Source organism: Cuculus canorus, chromosome 14 (assembly GCF_017976375.1).
Source record: "Cuculus canorus isolate bCucCan1 chromosome 14, bCucCan1.pri, whole genome shotgun sequence".
Classification (NCBI taxonomy): domain Eukaryota; kingdom Metazoa; phylum Chordata; class Aves; order Cuculiformes; family Cuculidae; genus Cuculus; species Cuculus canorus.
Window position 1 is genome coordinate 5,768,978 of NC_071414.1, and position 19,759 is coordinate 5,788,736.

Sequence of the window (19,759 nt, forward strand, 5' to 3'; positions counted from 1 at the left end):
CACACTGGAGTAATTTGGAAAAGGACTGCTCTTCAGGGACACAGGAGAGGAATCTTCAAACCTACAAGACTACTAAACTCTACCAAAGGGAAGAAAAGATACTGCCACATAAAACACCAAGAATTATGCCTTTGTCTGAATAACCCAGGGAAACCTGACAAGTGCATCTAGTCTTAACAGCCTTGCCTGGGAGGAAGGATAGCTCTACAGGATACAGGCATACTCTACAGAAGTGAACAACTCTCCAGGCATGTAGAGCTGACTGCACTGTATTCGACTGCATCAGGAGATAAACCTCATTATTTAGTTCTGCAGTTGCAATGATAGCGCTGTATGTTATACTCCCTTAAATACTTTCTCCCAAGTAAACGAATTTGACACCGATCCCATGACACCTGAACCTGCTTTATCTCCACAGCCCCAGATTCAAGGATGTTTTTTAAGTTCCTTTTAGGAATTTAACATTTCCTTCAGTTTCCTGAAGGAGTTTCATTATTGTTTCCCCTAAACTTATGTCCACATTTAGTCCCCCAGAATGCACCTCCGCCACACAGCAGATGTGTCATTAACTATTTCTGAAAAAAAGTGAAATAAAATCACCCAGCATGAGAATACTATGGAGTAAGTCAACACTAGCAGATGGTGTTTATTTTGTCACTGCTTGCATTAAAAATTACCACCTATTTAATCAGTTCCTTTAAGGTACAATCTTCATGTAAAGTGGAAAAGCTATTTTTCATAAGCTGTCACAGAATTCCTGAAAATATAAGCTCTTGTTTTCATGGCTTCCAGTTTTCTAGGACATGGTGCAATACACAGGAGATCGGTTTGTGTACTTCTGACACAATCGAGTATTTTGCTAGCAGCTCAGTCTTTCAACACACAATCTGTTTTGTTTCTCAAGCAAATTTGCAAATTCTTTAGTTCAAATACCGGTGTTTTCAAGACAAATTCTGTAACAAGTGTTAAGTCCACTCCTAGGAGAGGTAGCTGGTAGGTAGCTGGTAGAACTGTCAGCTTATTTTCTTCTAGGACCCAGTATGCAAGAGAGTTTTACTTTCCCCTCCGAATTTCCTGCATTCTCATTATTTTATCGCATACTTTTGGCTACACAGTTTACATTCTCTGGTTGATTGTTTCCTGACAAACAATACATTGGATGAAAAGAATGGAACAACCTGGACTTAACTAATTAAAGAAGTCATGGCTAAAATCCTATTATAACATCAGGCTTTACTCCTGTATTTTTGAAAGAATTCTCATTACAATCCAAACCCCAAAACCTCCCAGAAATACAAGCCCTTATAATCCTCAGCAAGTCAAATGCGTAGTAAAAGCAGTAAAGGGAACTAAATTCCTCACTACTGTGTTTTAAACAGAATTATTAAGAACACTAGCCGCAGTATCCACACACAGTACTTAAATACAGTTTCCAACAAAGTACAAGAATTTACTTATACCTGATGGCTACTTCACATCAATCTACCATTCTCACCGATGATTTTTAAGTGTTGTGCCATAGAGAGATGATCCTCCTAAAACAAATCCCCATACGTGTTGTATTTTGTATGTAAATGTCCTAAGTGCAGTATAAAATCCAATCAATCTTCTTCCTCCAGAAAAGGCATAATCCTTATTAAATTACAGCTCCATTGACAACATCCAAAAATTACTTTAAGAACTTCCACGCACATCACAGACTACCACAAATCTTTGAGACAGTTGTATGGTTGCTGCAACAGTGTATCTTATTAACTGCAGTCATTCAAGTCTCCTGTTGGTATTGACAGGATTACACGTGAATTCCGAGACTATGGACTCCGCTACACTGGCAAGGTTTGTTTGTTTGTTCACATTTTACCCATTATCATCACATTGAAACAAACAGCAAAGATGCTCAAACTGCACGACGATGGGTGCAAAGTGAATCAAAAGAAAGGAAATGGTAGAAAAGAGGCTGCCTGGAAAACCACTATTACGGCACTAAAAAAAAAAAAATACATTCTTTAATTACTTGATCCTTTCTGCCTCCTCGTTAAGTCTTCTACTGCATTTCATACTCAGGTTGGCTTGCACACACTATACAAGGAACCAATCCTCATTATTTAATAACAGGCACAGGCCTCTATTGGGCTCCTATTCAAATCATAATCTAAGCTGAGCACTACCAAATTTCCTTTGGTTTTTTTATGTATTGCTCAACATTACACTACCTGAATGCTTTAAAAGCTTCAATTAATGCTTTTGATAAATCTCCACGGTTTGTTACATTATGCTATAGCTAGAAAAATAAACTGAGCGTGGTTTTGTTTGTTAATCCGGTTCTAGTTCTTGATGTTTAATATGAGAGATTTGAGATCTTATCGCCACCTCCTCAACCTATTAAGAATTCTTCTCCCAGAAAAAAAGAAGTCAGGAAAAGTAAGATTTAGGTCTACTTCAAATACTACAAAGGGGAGATATTTCCCTATTTTATCCTTTTTCCTTCCAGAGTCTGAACACGGCTCTGACAACAATCTTTCTGCCTGTGTTTCTGAAGCACTGACCATTACAATAGCCACACTCTGCACTTAACCTCCTTTTTTCCCCATCACTTCTTATTCTGCACCAGCAGCATCTTTCTGAACAGACCAAGAAACTTAATATTCTATTAGAAAACAGCGAAGCAATCCACCCATTAAATGAGCACATTTCTTAACTGGGTACCTTTAAAACGAAAGGTCTGAAGGGTCTACTTATGGTGACACAAAGGGTCCTGTTGACACAACGTGCACACTGAAAGCTTTGCAACACTACTTGAATGCATTCTCAGCCAGCTGAGGCTTTAAACCAAGGTCAGTGCCATCTGTCTGATTTTGGCAGCATACAGATGTGAAAAAATCCTATGGCACATTTTAAAAGGAACAGAGATAAAGCTTGGTATGGGCCAATTTGCTTGAATTATTAACATGATAGATTTGGCTGACATCAATGCCAGTCAGCACATCTGGATGTATAAGATCAATGGACCTTCCTTACCATTTTTGGAGCTCGCAACAAACTACTTTACTAACCATATCAGATACTGTATGTTCAAACAATTAGACTCATAAAAATGATAAAAAGTACCACCTTCTTCTACTGCTTGTATCTGTTCAATCATTTTCTTAAATGCACATTACTGTCAAGCCAGAGGTGAGAATTAATACTACTGTCAAATATTTTTTAGTTACTACAGAGTTAATAATACATTCCCAGGTTGTTCTTGATTTCTACAGCCCTAACCAAACACAATAAGTAAAATTAAAAGGGATAAATAAATCAAATCTGCTTGAATGGGAAAGGGTATCAGGTTGTCAGGGAAAAGAACTAAACCAAAGAGAAATAATGTTTGATGAGAAGCCTCAAACCTTCAAATGAGAAAAGACATAGTTCAGATGGATGCAATTTGTGGAGTACAACCTCCCTCTGCTCCTAGAAATGCACTGAAGAGATTTACTCTAACGTAAATAGCATAACCCATTCATTTTACCTATGCCAAAATTCCTTCTGCAACACCGATAATCACGGGTGCTTCAGACATGTGAAGATATATACATTCCCATTCCTTATTAATTTCATGTTTATTACCAACTATACACGTCACCTTGGAAAATTTTTAGTTTTAAATAGCAGCGTTAAGGAAATGTAATAGCTCTACCAAATGCTCTGGCATGGAAACACAAAAACCGGTCTTATCTCCAGTTTGAAAACACACTGAGCGTTCTTGGGTTGCACTGACTATGAAACACTCAGATTTAATAAACCATGAAACAACACCTTTCACATGCAAGCTTTTATCATTGGGATAAAACATATACAATCACCTTTGTGAAAATACTGCTAGATACAGGTACCATCTTGATTTTAAATCATTGTACCCAGATTGAAGATCTCTTACATGTCTTGGCTCTCTTTATCTCCATGGAATGTGCCCAGTCCAAGCAACGTCAGCTTAGGGAAAATGCAGCTCTTCACCACCCACTGATGATTCCCAATAAAATCCCACCCTTACTTAGTTGAATCAAATCAAACTGATGGAGAAGGGAGAAAAAAGTAGCAAAGAGAGATCAGGTTTATTCAATAGAATATAAATACCTAGAAGGAAAAAGCAAGCAAACAGCAAAATCCCACAACACATACTAGGAACATAAACAATCACAACAAAACCCACAAGTTCTAAACTAAGTTCTATGTTCACAAGGAATACAGATTAAGCAAGATAAAAACCTTACGTATTAGAGAGTTCTTTGTCTCAGCCAGCTGCTGCCAGCTTGTCTGTCTGTCTTTCAATTTCTCAGAAAGGTGTGTGTGAAAATCTAAATGAAATAAAACAAATGCATTTTAGAGATGGCTCTTTTTCTCCTTTTCTCCCATTCCATTCATATTTGGCATAATACAGACCACAGAACTTTTCACCTCCTCCCACCCAAAGCATCTCTGAACAATAAGAAACACATTACTCATTATTATCTAGAGACTGAGAATTCTTTCATCTGGTTATCAATGACATAAAAGGGCATGTTGAGTGGCAGCGGTACGGGTGCAATCTTGCTTTGCAGGAGGTACACAGACCTGCCGTCGGTATTATTAACCATGAAAAAGGATAGAAAGCATAAAACTCTGACTATAATGCATGCATTAGAATTTAACCAGAGGTCCATGAGAGTTTCCATACATCCCGTACAGTAGGAATTTAGGACAATATTATTTTCAGTGTATTATCTATTATTCCTGTAGTCAAGCATGTATCATTACATCCTTAATTTTTATTATCTAAAAGGAGACTTTTAAGATGCATTTGGCGAAGTGACACTTTCAACTGTAATAAATCACTTCTGACATGTTTATTGCAGCACAGTGACAACTTTAACATTGACTATCAACATAATCCAGCCCATTCTGCTGCATTTCAACTACACACAAAACTGCACTGTTACAAGGATGGCATTTTTTTCTTTTTTTTTTGGTCTCCAGACAGGTTTTAATATGTTCACAAAACTAAAACCCCTTAAGCTTTGAACAGTCTCTTTGTAAAAAGAAAACAGCTTTCTTTTGACTATAACTAATTCAAATATACCTGGATTTTCAAAACATGGAGTAATTAATGATTCCTCTTACATTTGAAAATAACAAAATCAATTGGAAATTGTTATTGAATTTCATAACAACACGTGTGTCTTCAGATTTAGTGAACAAGGAACATAAAAGCTATATTTATTTATTTACAAGCTTTTCCTTGGACAAACCACTATGATAAGCAGCCTAATATTAAGGTAAGGTCACTTCAACTCTTGTTCCTCATTTCCTTTAAGGCTTCCCTGGGAAATTATTTTGCTTGGTACATCTCTCATTCCAACCCTTGATAATTTTTATAAGATAATAATTTAATCTTACAGTCAAGGCTCACTAGAATCAACATTGAAAACGCATTCCGTAAACCACAGTGATTTATCATATACAAAGAAAAAGCATAACTCATAGACACTTCAAGATATAAAACCAGCTGACCAAAACAATAGAAAAGAAACTGCTTTACATGCTAAAGATGTGATACAACAAGTTAACTATTTGTTAAGAGTACAAGTGTTTTTGACCTAATATGCCTGAAACAGAATTAATGGGAATGAACGACAGCTCCAGGGCTTTACACTGCTGGCTTTGGGGTTAAAAGGTAATTTTAAAGGACAAGTTATGCTTCTACAAATAATAAAAGAAGGACAGAGTTTACTGAACTGGATAAACACGTCTGTGCCACACACAGAATTCAAGTTTGATGTGGTATGACTAGAAGTCATTTTCAGATACTTTGGCTCGTGTCCAATTAGTTCAGCTTTCAATGATAAAGACTTTTGATTTAAAGACAAGGGAGGAAATGAGATTTTTCAGGGACTCCTCACTGAAAGATAATTCTAACAACAAAACGCAAGTGAAGCAAAGATATGTGAAGTATGGAGTGTAATGACTAGCAATATAAACACTTTGGTAAATAAATGAAGAAAAAATTGCAATATTTTCCCAAAAATACAATACTAAAAGTCAATGAGATTATTTTTATATTTCTCCTATTTTGGAAATATGAGAAATTAAATATAAGTAACCACATGTGTATGCAGGAATATATAAAAAAAAGAAAGTAATGGAATTGTTTCACTATGGAGTTGTTAGGGTTCTTTAAGTGAAAATGGGACCAAATTCTTAAATACAGTGCAACTCTCTTGTGGTAGGCACAATGAAATGATTTAATTTTCATAGTTTACAATTCTACAGTTTCTCTTACATCACACCCTATAACACGCAAATTTTTGAAATCTTAACTGTATTTTTGCTTTAACATAAGTTTTGCTTTCATTCTTCTCTTAAGAGGAAGAAAAGCAGAATGAATCCATCAACAGTTCATCCATTGACATTTAATCACGTTATCCTTTAAGCGTGTGTACGTTACTGGATCTGCTATTTTCTCTTTTTACCCATCTGTGGCCACCTTGAGGTAGCTGATCCTTACAATTACGAAGGGTACAGCTGAGGACAACACACTGTTCCCCCAAGGAGGCTGAGCCATCCCTTTACTTGATGTGATAAGTTTCCATCTCTTTCTCCAACAATTAAAAAAAAAAAAAAAAAAAAAAGGTTTGTTACCAATGCCCAAAGGAAAGAAAAAATTAAACATTTAGACACTTCAACAATGGTGCCATCTAAAGAGAAGCCTCCATGGATTTTACCTTCCTTTGACACTCACAGGGAGTTAAATCTAATTGCGTTTAGGGTTATCTCTAGCAGCTACACTCGGAATCAAACACCCTCACGAGAACTATTCTCTTAACTAATCTACTTATTAGGTTTTTATTCAGATTTAGTACAGTCTTTTATAAAAACCATTCTCAAAGGGATAGTAATGGATTTTGCAATTATCAGACAGGAAAGAACAGACTACAGCCTGCAATCTTTGGCCTTGCCAAAAGTTAGGAAATAAATCTTTTGTAAGTGAATCTTTAGATCATTAAGTTGATTTTAGTCACTATCAGGCACCGCACTTTAGGTTTGGAAAAAGTAGCACCTGCATGACTGTGCTCTCCCCCTACGCGTGCCTCCAAAACACAACCCGCTGTCCACGGCTCCCTCTGCTCCCACCACAGCTGACAGAGCCAAAGAAATCTGCTTTCTGCACCTTACTTCCAAAGCCTTATTTCCAAGACTCGCTGCCCCGGTTTACATTAAAAAACAATGCTGACAGAGCTACTTTTAAATAATAGCATAAATACTAGTAACGCTTTCGGAAAATTGAGAAAACAAATACTGCAATTGCTAAACCGGTCTCCTGCGAGCTATGAGACATTCAGACTAGCTGCTGTCCTCTGCACATAATTCAGCACACTCGTTTTCTTTTCCTTTCCTATAGCAGGTTCTTCAGACACTGACACTCTGCTCCTGCCATTCTATCAGTTTTTAACGCTTATCTCATTTCCCTCAGCTCCCAACACTCTCCCACGAGGCTCGGCACTCTGACAAGACCTACATGATGTCTTCCTGCTGGCCGACACAGAGGCTGACAAGGAAAGGCTGCAATTACTCTCCCCATTTTCATCCCCGCCCCACCGCAGCACCGTGTAACCAGCAATCAGGAGGCACCCTCGAACACCAGCAGTCAGTGGGGACGCTCCTTAGGATCCTCGGGTCCCACAAGGCACATCTTTCTCACACCAAAGAGGCTGATCTCCAACTATCTTGTTCTGGAATTGTGGTTCCTCTTTTGAGCTGCCCCAACTGGCTCATAACAAGCGTCACTCATGTCACATCTTCCTCTCCCCCCACCCATCCCCAGTTGTTTTCCTCCTCTGGAATTTTCCCCTTTCTAGTCCTGTCCCAATGGATGCTTCCAGCTGCACACCATGCATTTTTACCCTTATTAGCTTAGTCATATTCTGGAATGTCACTTTTTAATGCTCCCCAACAGGCATCGCTGAAAGCTTGGCTACCAATCACACAGGCCATGCTCCACCATTGAATATGACAGCACACTCCTTATGACTTTTTCTACTGTATAAAATATTTTTGCGTTTTATAAAACTTGCTTTCTCCACCCATAATTCTTTTGCTCCTCTGTCAACATTCATCTAGAAACTAACTGTGGAACTTTAAATATGACCAGAGCCTAAATATCCCCCTAAGCTCTATTCCCATCTTCCTCTTGTATTTATCAAAGTGGCGTAACCCAATTTTTAGTGGTAATAAACAGGAGAAAGATGGTTTATTTTTATAAACTAGCCCTTCAGAAGCATTAAAAAAGGTCTTACAAATGAATACTCTTAGCTTCGCAAGCCACTTGCCCTCCTTCCCAATACTCACACAAAAAGATCCAGTAACGAACCTCCAATTTCTGTCACACCTACATGGCTCAGACTCGTCCCGATTACTTCCAATTTCATCTCTGCTGAACACTTCCACTGATCAGCAGTTGCTTCTCTTTTAGTACCTTAGTGTATAGTGTATTTTCACTACTATTTGCTCAGCATTTATTACCGATCATTATGGTTTTTGAGGGCAAAACCCCTAACAACTGACAGCACTCTCTCCAAGTATGGGGCAAGTCAAGGATCTACGTTTTCCTCAAATAACCTTTTTTGGGGGGTGTTCTTCCATCACCTTCTCTCCTAGCATTTTGCATCAAGCACACTAGACAGACATAACAAACGTGGTACTCTTAATGCACATCATTTCTGTAGGCAAATAATTATCATGAAGAAATTGGAAAAAAAATCAGTAATAAAAAAAATAACACAGAAAAGTATGAGACTATGAACTGGTCTGCAATAGAAGTGCCACACCATTTTTCTTTTTCTATATCGTCTTGACGGAATTACTTTCTGCTGCTTTACTCTATTACGTTCTATTGCACATCTTATAGCAAATTTTCTGTTTGATATTTTACAAAAGGTGTCTTAATTTTTCCCTCTTCTGAAGCACATTCACCAAGCCAATAAAACTTAAAAAAGATTTACCTGCACAGTACACTAGCAGCTCTCAATCAGAATTATTCTCAAATACCAAAAAACCACAGCACACACACATTTTTAAGTACACACTTAAATACGTTAATACATCAAATATTCACGCAAGAATGACAAACGCTACAAAAGAAAATGCTCTAATATTAGTTCAAGTATATTTGAAAGCCTGTATAGTTCACTGAACTCAACAGAAAACGCATCATTTTCCCACTTTGCTGTCTACTAAAGGTAAAGTTACAAAACAGGATTCAGAAGATATTTTGATTCAGATTGCAATCTCCAACGCCCTCAATATCACCAGACATAATCAGCAACGGATCACCTGCAACAGGAGCTGGATTTTCCAAGTGCATTGCCCACATCTCTTACACAGAACCAACAAAGCAATTAGCTACTTTAGAGACGACAGTACAGCTGACTTAAAATGACAAATACCTTCATTTTGTATTTTCACTTCCTACTGACTAATACAGACATTAGGGCGTGCTAGTACCGTAAAAATCACAGGGACACATGCAATTCACATCAGTGCATAGGAAAGTGCATAGGAGAGTGCATAGACATAGCTATTTCTTTGTGCAGAAGTCTGTCTACACTTTGGAACTTAAAGTGAACTTAAATTAAAGTAGACTTATCTTAGTAAAATTAAATGGTTTCAACCTGTCTTCTTTCCGAAAAGAATTAAATACAAGCTCTCTTAAGTCCAAACAAGTATGTCCAATGTAGGAGTTTCAATCAATTTCACAATTACACTTTAAAGTCATGTCACAAAATCACTGGTAATTTAGACGAGTATTGTTAAATGTCCCTGAACAGTCAAGCCCAAATGTCCAAAACATCCGTAATTGCCTCTTAATTCAACACAGTCATTGACTGGCATCAAAATAAAAAACCCTAAGTGAAACTTCATAACATTTTTAAGCTTCCTCATTCTGTTTCCTTCTGGTTTTGTTTTGCTTCGTTTTTTAAAGTACGGGTTGATTTAACATCTATTACTTCACGCTGTTAGGAGTGGGTGAGTATATGGGTCAATGAGTCAGTTACGGGTTTATAAAACCATAAAGCACTACTGTCATGGGAATAATTTATTAAAAACTAAGAAGAGCTTCAGTCTCAACTAGTAACTACAGGTACTCTCACATTGCTTTCTCTTTCTTTAGTACCTCTTCCATGCAAGCCTTTCTCCAAAAGAACACTTCACTGCTAGTTCAGCCTTTGTTCCAATGACTGTATTTTTGGATCAAGAACCTGGATAGAGCTTTTTCTTGGCTAACTGGGAGTATTTAATTGACTGAAGAATGAATTAAACATTTCCTGGTAAAAGTTTGTATCACTATTTCAAATCAAGCTACGTGAAAAACAAATAAACAAAAATAATTAAAACCAGTATACTTACGTAAATATGGTGACAAAATTCACGCAAACAGAGTTTTATAACAACAAGGGTCAGATTCAAAGCTTAAATTTAGAGAAGAGTATATGCATTGTACAGCAATGCAACTAAAGCACCTACTGATGTTTTTTGCCACTTTTGAAAGCACACAAAACTGAGGAGATAATATTAATTGTATAGAGGATACAACTGTATAGAGAAGACTAAAAAAAAAAGAAAAAAAAACACTAGAGAATTCTAAAAACGATTCCTTAAGAAGAATTTTTCTTCTCATTGTGGGACACATATTGACATCCTGTACCGTTTTTTCGCTTGAGAGTGTAAAGAAAGAATAAGTCAACCAAACTGCTACAGTAAAAATAATCTGCTACATATTACGTTGCTGCTTCTTGTGTCAGGGCATAAACCAAAGTTAGTTGCTCTTGATAAGATTTGGCTTGTTCTAATTCGTCAGCTGATGTCAGCAGAATGGAGCACTGTCTCACAGCTGTGAAATAAACATTACGGGATTCATAAAACAATGGGAAGAAATTTTTCCGGTACTAGCATGCAATTATAACAGCATTAAATTATTATAACCACGTGTTTGGTGTTGTCACCCAACTCCTCCAAGCCAATGAAAAAGCAAATCACCCAAATATATTTTTTTCTGTCAAAAGAATAGTGTGGAGCTAAGACATATGGACAAAAAAGGTAAGAAGGACCAAAGCGGTACCATGTTAGTCCTATTGAGATATTAGGCATTCTTTTCAATGGCCTGAATATTCCATGGGCTCCACAACATCATGTAGGCTTCTAACACTGTAGCTTATTGTTTATTTAAAATTAGGAAAGTCCCTAAAATTATAAAGGAAACCTAAAAGAGATATGTACACTTGCGTTCCTAGCAATCTGGTGATTAAGATCAATATTCTAGCAATAATAATGTCTTACAAAATGAAGCCAAAAAGCTCTTGAAGTAGTAACTTGAGCATTTTTCTCATTATATAGTTGTGTTCTTCACTGCTAAGAATTATTGTTTCTTAAATTGTTAATGCAAGTTAATTAATTGATAAGCCTCATCCACCTCTAGACCTACTTTTACTTACTGATCTCTCTTCTCTTCCTACAGCAGGTTTTATTAACAAAAAAAAAGCCAAATTACAGTTTTCGAGTAATTTACTTGGTAAAATCTAATTTATCATCTGTGCCTGTAAACAATTTTGAAGAACCAAGAACTGACAAACAATTCACATGAAGACAAGGAGGCAAGTTTACTGTCTGATTGTGTTATTTGTTGGGGAAAAAAGTACAAAAGATAAGATTCCAATCTCAAATTTTACCAACTATCTCTTCAGCCTCTATAATGAGATCACCTTAAGCTGTGAAATTAATTTATTCTCAGTACCCTTTGACAAAGAATGCAAGTACAACCTGTAGGAAGTCAGATCAAAGATCTTCTATTACAGCTCAAGGAGAAGTATAATACTAGCATAAACATACAACACTTCAGAATAGCCTCTGAAACTCCAGGAGTTTCTCTCAGACATCCTAAAATTTTTATTCAATGGCCCTGGTTGGATTTTTCTTCCATGAATTAGAATCATTCAGGTTGGAAAAGACCCTTAATATAACATGAGTCTCAGTGCAGACGGAAGAGTTCAATCGTGATTTCTCCAGTCCATCTTGGAAATTGTGAGTCTTTACCTAGTCCCGAGGCGAGAAGTCCAACAAGGGCCCCGAAAGTTTTAAGAAGTAGGAGATTTTTGTTCATTTTGGATCTGCCATTTGCTCATTTAATGTTGTATATTTCCCATACAGGGAAAGAGTAGTGAACAATCATCCCTTATTCACATTCCTTATGTTGCTCACCACTACACAGGATGCAGTCATGTCACCAGTCACTGCTTTTTTTTTTTTACACTGAAGAACAAACTACGAGAGTCATTTTTCGGAAGGAGACTACGCCATAATGTGGGTACTCATTTCACTGCCTCTTACCTTTTGCTGTTCTAGTATATCATTCCTTAAAGGGAAGAATAAGAATTCAACATATCGTTCAAAAGTACAGACATGCCACACCTTTGTACCATGGCAGAGATGATATCTTCTGTTTTGTTCTTTCGATAAACTTTCCACTGGTTCCTCTTGTTTGTTGCAATAAGAGTACTGCTTTTCATTATTGTAATACCATATGAATGCCTTTTCATTGGATAGTTGCTCTAACATAACTTTTTTGTTGCACTATTCCACTAAGGTAACTTTCCCGATGTACGACAGACATTCAGAGCCTATCATATTTCCTCATCAATTATCCATTTCACCTGTTGTTTTCTGTCCTACCCACTCGGTATCATGAAATTCTTCAAGAAATTTTTCCCTGTCTTAGTCTTCACCACCCTGGGTAAGACTTGGCACACTGAAAATGATCACCTCCGTACATATCTGTTTTTCCAGCTCACTTAAAAAAAAAATAATCACCATGAATGTAACAACAAAAGGCAAGAGAAGCTGTAACACACTCAAAACTCCAGACAAATTCAGTTTTCTTAGGTAACAACTGATGTATACCTTACACATCATTGTACCTGCTTCCCTTTGCACACAACCTAGCCTAGTAAAATGAATACTAACCCGGCTGCTGATGGACAGAATCTAGCCTAAAGGACTCCGCCCGGTTTCCACAAACCAAGAAGTTGATAGAAAACACAAGAGAACCACCTGGACAAGACAGACGCACACAAACGTATTACAAATTCATGCAGTGCACTGTTAGAGAGAAAGCATTAGAAACGATGACTCAAGAAGGGTTAACAATGTAGAGAAAATAACCATAGACAACACCCTCTACATGTACAGGAAGGATGTTTATGATGTGCAAAGCATGACAATATATTCTACCTAAGCTATAAACACTGAGTCACATGGTGAGTGACCTAGTTCCCTTTTCATTTATGTCTAATTTTAGTTATTCCCTGCGGATTTAAGTTTTCATTAAAACCTCAGGGAATGTCCTTGTGAAGTCTGCTAGACACCGAATGGACATGACGCTTGGGAAAGAAGACCTAGGGATTTCTCCTCAAAGTCCTCTCTCTCAAAGTCACACTTCCACTAGCAGCTAAAATGAAGAGAAAGTATGCATCATTTGTTTACCTGTTTATTTCATCTTTCCTTCACAGGAATTTAAATGCAAATGTGAAACAGAATGAACACCAACAAAAGAATCGACTGGCAGTGCAGCCTAATGAGTACAATCAGCAAAGGGAAGGAGACTACTGCGCTCTCTGCTTACTGCCACAGCATTTAGCAGTTGGCAATACCAGCACTGTTATGCATATCTGCTTTTTTTGCCACCGAATTTATACACTAGTACTTTGAAAATCATCCCAAAGTTCATACAGAAGTGGTGTAATTCATTTCTGTAACCTTGTGGAATGGCATGTAACATTCTCTGTAGACAATTAAGGAGGTTATGTGGATGTGAAATAGGAAAGACAACTCAGTCCCCCAAAAAACCCCTCTGAGCGCCTGCAATTGTGCAGAAGACGTATGACAAGTGTTTGCTTTTTTGGAGGATTCTGAGCCTAATTTGCAATAAGTGGAAAATTTTAATTGTTCTTAAAACAGAAATGTAAAGTCAGTGCAATGAGGTCTAGAGTCATAATTTTGGGTTTTTTTAAGTATCAAAACAGAACATAAATAATAAAAATTATGTACGGACTCCAAAACAGTAAAATTATGATGGACTCCAAAAGCTCAGGGGAACTAATAGCCACTTCTTTTGTTTATCCCTTCTCTACCACTGAATTATGTTACATTAGATTTTTAGTAAGAAACAAGCACAAAATATTGCATAATGACCTAGTTTCAAATGAAGGCTCGATTACAATAATGATCTTGATAATTATATTGGGACAGTCCAGGCTTCCCTGTTTTTCAAGTTTAAAAAGTTACGTGCATGATAACAGCTCTGTGTGCTCGTAAGACTATTCTTACTTTATCCTATCTACTTTAGCATGCTCCACAAATTCAGTTTTAAGCTTCAGTTTTCAAGTATTTTGTCAATCACAGTTTATCAAATGCATTCTGCTAAGGCAGCTGTCAGGACAAGATTCAGCAATGACAAGCTGTCTTAGCTCCTGTTCATCCCATCCTTAAGTCACTACCTCTTTATTTTTATCTCTGAAAAAGAGAAATACTCTGGCTGGAAACGGCTCTACCTGTTCGCTAAACAGGCAGTTGAGTCACTATGTTGGCAACGCTCCTGATCAACAGAACTAGAAGTACCAATAAATTCTCAGCAACCCATTTATGCCTACTTTTTCCTTATCATAAGAGCTATTCTGAAAATACTACTGGCACTCTGCACATAGAAGTGATTGTGTAAAATGATACAGTGCAGGTTGTCAATTTATCCGGAAATAGCCTCTAGCAGGTAGATAAAAGCCATCTAAACCACAGCAGAAGACAGTGCTATTACACAGAATCACTGTATCCCCCACAAAACATTCCAGACAAAATTCTAGCCTCTGTTGCACACAAGCAAAATGATAAGGGCTTACATCACCATTTATACCTAAAGCATAAATCAGTGCATACCAATGTATTTTCTTATAAATCCTGGCAATTAAGAACTCCGTGACATCTTACTCTATATAAATGTTCTAAGGGATATTTCATAAAGGCTAAAACTGGGATTATGCCAAACTTCTCTTTCAGCATTAATTGTGTTATCAACTGTATTATCTAAAAGAATGTTCTCCTATAGTGACAAATCATTACTGGGAAAAAAAAGTATAAATCTGATTTTCCCTCCCTCCACAATTATTATCATGGAAATGACATAAGCAAAAGACAGTACACAGACAGCTTTTCTCCAAATATTCCATCTGATCAAAATGAGTGCCCTCTGATAATATACCTGGACTATTGTGGGATGAAGGAGGGAGTCTGAAAAGTAGATCCAGTACTAACCTGCATCAAACTCTTCTGCCTTACAGGGAATAGAATGAAGAAAGTTTCAATCTTCATTCAAAAGGAAGCAAGAAAAACGTGAAGTAGTAACTTGAATTTCAGAAGTGCTGAATATTTCCTGCACCAGCTGAGGTTAACAGAAAACAGTAAAAACAGGCTGACATTTGACAACAGACCTTATAAGAACTTATGACAAGATTTTCATTTATTGTCCATCTTTTAAGTGTCCATCATTGTCCATTTATGCTACATAAGAAGGAACAAAGTAATAAATGGGTCAGAGTATTCTCAAAACTAAGGAAGAAAATCACTAGGATATTAACAGGAGAGATTAAACTACCTTAAAACGATGTCTTATCGCCAATGCTAACACTGGAGAAGGTTCGAACCACAACTAGAGGCGAGAGTAAAGATACAGGAAGAAGTAAGACATAGGATTGCAGCATGCCAACACATCAATAAGCAGCTTGGGAACAGCTGGCCTGATGTTTCATAGCACTGTAGATTGTTTTTCTGGCAGATCAAACTGAAACCAGAAGTACAAAAAGGACTGTTGCGTCTTAGCAACACTCCTTAACTCCCTCATGTTCACTGACAGTTTTCCTGGTGAAAAACCGTTAAAAAAGAAACTACATAGGTAGTTTCTGCCCATTCATTGCATGCTTCATGCTGGCATTTAAAGGAGCAGTATACTAAAAAACTTGCAGGAAAAGATGGAGTAAGAATCAGCTGAAAAGACAGCTAAGCAAGTGAGAAAATAAACATACAACATAACAGTTTGCAACTCTGTTAAGATTCAGGAAAAAAAAAACAAACCACAAACAACTCTGAACCTCCAAGGACTAAAAATCAGAGGAGACTGTCCTGAGGAAACATCTTCAGATTGTAATAGGTGTAGCTGCACGTTTTACTCCTCTAAGGTAAACTTAATCACACATGCTTTCAGATAACAGATCAGACATTGTCCGAACACTAAGAGTCTGTTGAGAACGCAGCAGGGAAGGGGGCTCACCCCACGGGCAGGTATTCCCTCTCCTTCACGCTCCTGGCATAGCTCTCTTGGTAAAGGATTCCACTTCCCTTTTGAGCTGCGCAGAAATACTGGATACATAGCTACTTTTCCATCAATCCAAAGAGTGCATTAAGTTGGAAAGTATCCTCCATGTAGAAAATACTACATGGAACTTCTAGGTTGCCACCTAATGTAAAAAATACGCCAACAGATAAATTTAAGCACATAATATAAAGAATTTTTTTTTCCAGATTTTCTTTAGGCCTGGTCCTTGGACACATTTACATTGGTCTGAAAAAAGGAAGAGTTTCCTTAAAAAGAAAAATCTTCTGCTTTCAAAGTATGTAATATGTCACAGATAAGAGAAGATGACGCTGTATCTCCCCTCAGAAACAGGCATATTAAAATGTATTTTCTAGATATGTTGCACTAAAATGAACAAGGGATTAATGTGCACAGTATGACACATTTTTTTATGTAACTGTCCAGAAAACAGAATGAAGAGATGCAGTAAAAGGACTCTTCCAAAAAGAGGTGTTTTTATAAGTGCTGTCAGTAAGCTGACCGGGATTCCCATTTAGTTTCGCAGGAAAGGCAAGAGAAAGGTAATATAAATGTATTCCTGACTTCCTAGAATGCTGCGGGAAAATACAAGAACACAGGCAGGAGAAGGCAATTCAAGCAATCCTCAAAGTCTCATTTCTTTTACCACAACGCCTCTGGTGTGGCCAACATCAATAAAAGCTCTGATTTAGAGAAGAAAGGGCAAATGTGCCAATTTGCATTATGACAAAGAATTTTACGAAGTAGCACAGCACGATACAATTCATACATTCATTAGGAAGCAAACAATGGAACTCGGACATTTTAAGTAGTCTTTCACAACTGAAAGGCCTTTTTTGTCATAGTTTAAGAATTACTCATTCTTATTATTTCATCACAAGCATTTGCAACTATTTAAGTTTCCACATATCAAATCCTGTCTCCCACTAAAAACAGACTCTAGATAAGTGTCTGGTATGTAGAGATGAATACGGAAATCACACCTATAATCACAGTACTTCACAACAGGTACAGCTGCAAGGTGGATCATGTTACTTCTGAAAGGAGCAAGTAAGCAATGTTACAGCTGAACTAGACTTTACGAAAACAAATATGTCAATGTTCATCTTTATGACCTTCCCTTTTACAAGCTGACACTCACAAAACCCTTTTAAACTACTGCTTACTGGTCAACATCACCAGCATATATTAAAAAAAAAATAAACTACCATGTACAGGATCTTGTTTACCCATCTTAAATGAGCGAACTCAAGACAGAATGGTCTTCCAGTGGCAAGTATCCAAAAGCATTTACTGCTCTCTGTCGTCTCTATAAGGAAATCATGTGCTTTAGTTGCAGAAGTGCTTCATTAAGCACAAGCTAGACACAGAATTACGCAGATTAAACTTATGCTTTGGATACTTAGTTTTTTTAATCCACAGATAGAGCGTAAAAACAATCTTGCTCACAAAAAACCAACCCACAAAACCTTCTTGCATGACTGGGTAATATAAATTGATACAGCAAGGAAAAATGTTAAATTTAAGTGTCAGTAAGCTTGAACGACCCTTGGCGGTGTTAAGGCATGAGTTGTTCAGTCCACGTAACGATACACTATGAAGAAAACTGAAGGTCTGTGATTGAGCCTACATCCCCACTAAGTCAGGAAACTCTACAGCCACATCCACGACTTTTCATCATATTCCTGTTGCTTTGTTCCTGGATTCTGATTGTCCAAGGATGTCCACTCATTGCACAGGTATTCAGATTCCATAACACATCACTGCCTTGTGGCAAGAAGTGTAATAAAGGGCTACAAAATTTTAAATTCTTACATAAAAATCATACCTAACGACTCTTAAACGGAGAAGCTGAACCTTCTCAATATTCATGCAACACAATGACTTTCCGAGTAAGCGTAACAACTTATACATAGGATTTGCCATATATCCCATCACAGAGAGAATGTACTGTGAACGGTCACTGCAATTCCAGTAGATAAAGAATAGTAACTAAGAGAATGTTCACGTCCTAGACTACTTAGGTACACACAGAGACTCAATGCTGTATTTATGTAACAGTTCTAGTTACTTATTCTGCACATTTTTATTTCAGGGTGTGCACAGGAAGTTTTTTTAATACAATTTTTGAGGACTTAAGTTGCAGATCTTCCCAGAACATCGATGATGTTCCATAAGTCTATACATAAAAATACGACATTAATGAATCTAAGTGGGAAATTTAGGACAGTAACTACATTGCATATAGCAAATACCATCAGTAAATATTGCTGCAGTCTCCCTCACTTGAAATTAGAGCACAAAGGCAGATTATATCAACAGAACTATGAGATACTGAATTAATTTACCCTCAAATATTACAAGTAGTAAATTTCCTGCTCATTTCCAGCTTTCTAAGAATCATCTTAATACTAAATATGTTAATGTATCTGTACTGGTAAGTGCATTTCTATCCTACAATGTTTTTCACACAACCTTGTGGTTAATAAACATTATGTACACTATGCTTATTCAGTTTAAAATTTTAATCACCTTGCCTTTAAGAAAAAGAAAGAAAATGTTGTCATCAAATGTCACAGTCTAAAAAAGAAGCAAGTGAGGAAGGGTAAAGTAGCGTTGTTATAAACTCTCCTTGCTTTCTTTTTGTTCAGTTCATCTAAAGCAGCCAGATAAAAAACCATGGTGATTAAAAAGAATATTTAGGACTGGTTATTCAGATGTACCTGCCAGAGCTGCATAATCAAGAAGGATAACATCGGTCCTACAGCAGAAGCATTTTTCCCTTTTGCAATCACCTTTATAATTTAACTAGCCTGAAGATTCTCTTGAACTGCAAAAACTAAAGGCAAAGACATTTTTAATGGTCATGTGAATCAGTTTAATTTCTGGTTCTACTTTTCATCATCCAACAATTATATCTATAGCCCTCCTTGCCCCCCCCCCCCCCCCCAATTTGTGCTAATGACATACACAAAAGATGAGCGAGAACTGTATCAATAACTATGGCATCATGCCTTTAACAGACAGTGATACGCTTGACTATTTGCTGACTACATAAACTGTTTTTCTACACTACGACTACTTGTCTATCGCATCTCTATGATGCCTCTGGAACTGGTCCGTAAAACAAAATAAATTACTCAGTTATTGTATCATTAAACTTAGTAAGCACTTTTTATATCCCACTTTTCCTCGGTAATTCTCCTCTATAGGCTAAACCCCCTATCTAATAATTTCTACATCTTTCCTCACGTGTTTTTATGTCACAGCATCATCATCTTCAATTAAATGCAGTTATGGATTCCGAAGACA

General features: G+C 37.1%; 1 protein-coding gene across 20 annotated transcripts in view; it reads right to left on the reverse strand.

The window, feature by feature from the left end:
* Window positions 1-19,759, reverse strand: part of TENM2 (teneurin transmembrane protein 2) — a 961,638-nt gene that overhangs the window by 298,552 nt on the left and 643,327 nt on the right. For 13 of the 20 annotated variants that reach the window (XM_054079360.1, XM_054079361.1, XM_054079373.1 and 10 more), the window contains one exon: window positions 4,254-4,337. The exons of the other annotated variants lie outside the window; for them this stretch is intronic. In XM_054079360.1, coding sequence (XP_053935335.1) covers window positions 4,254-4,337 — 84 coding nt within the window. The remainder of the gene's footprint in view (window positions 1-4,253; window positions 4,338-19,759) is intronic. 20 annotated transcript variants of the gene reach the window in all.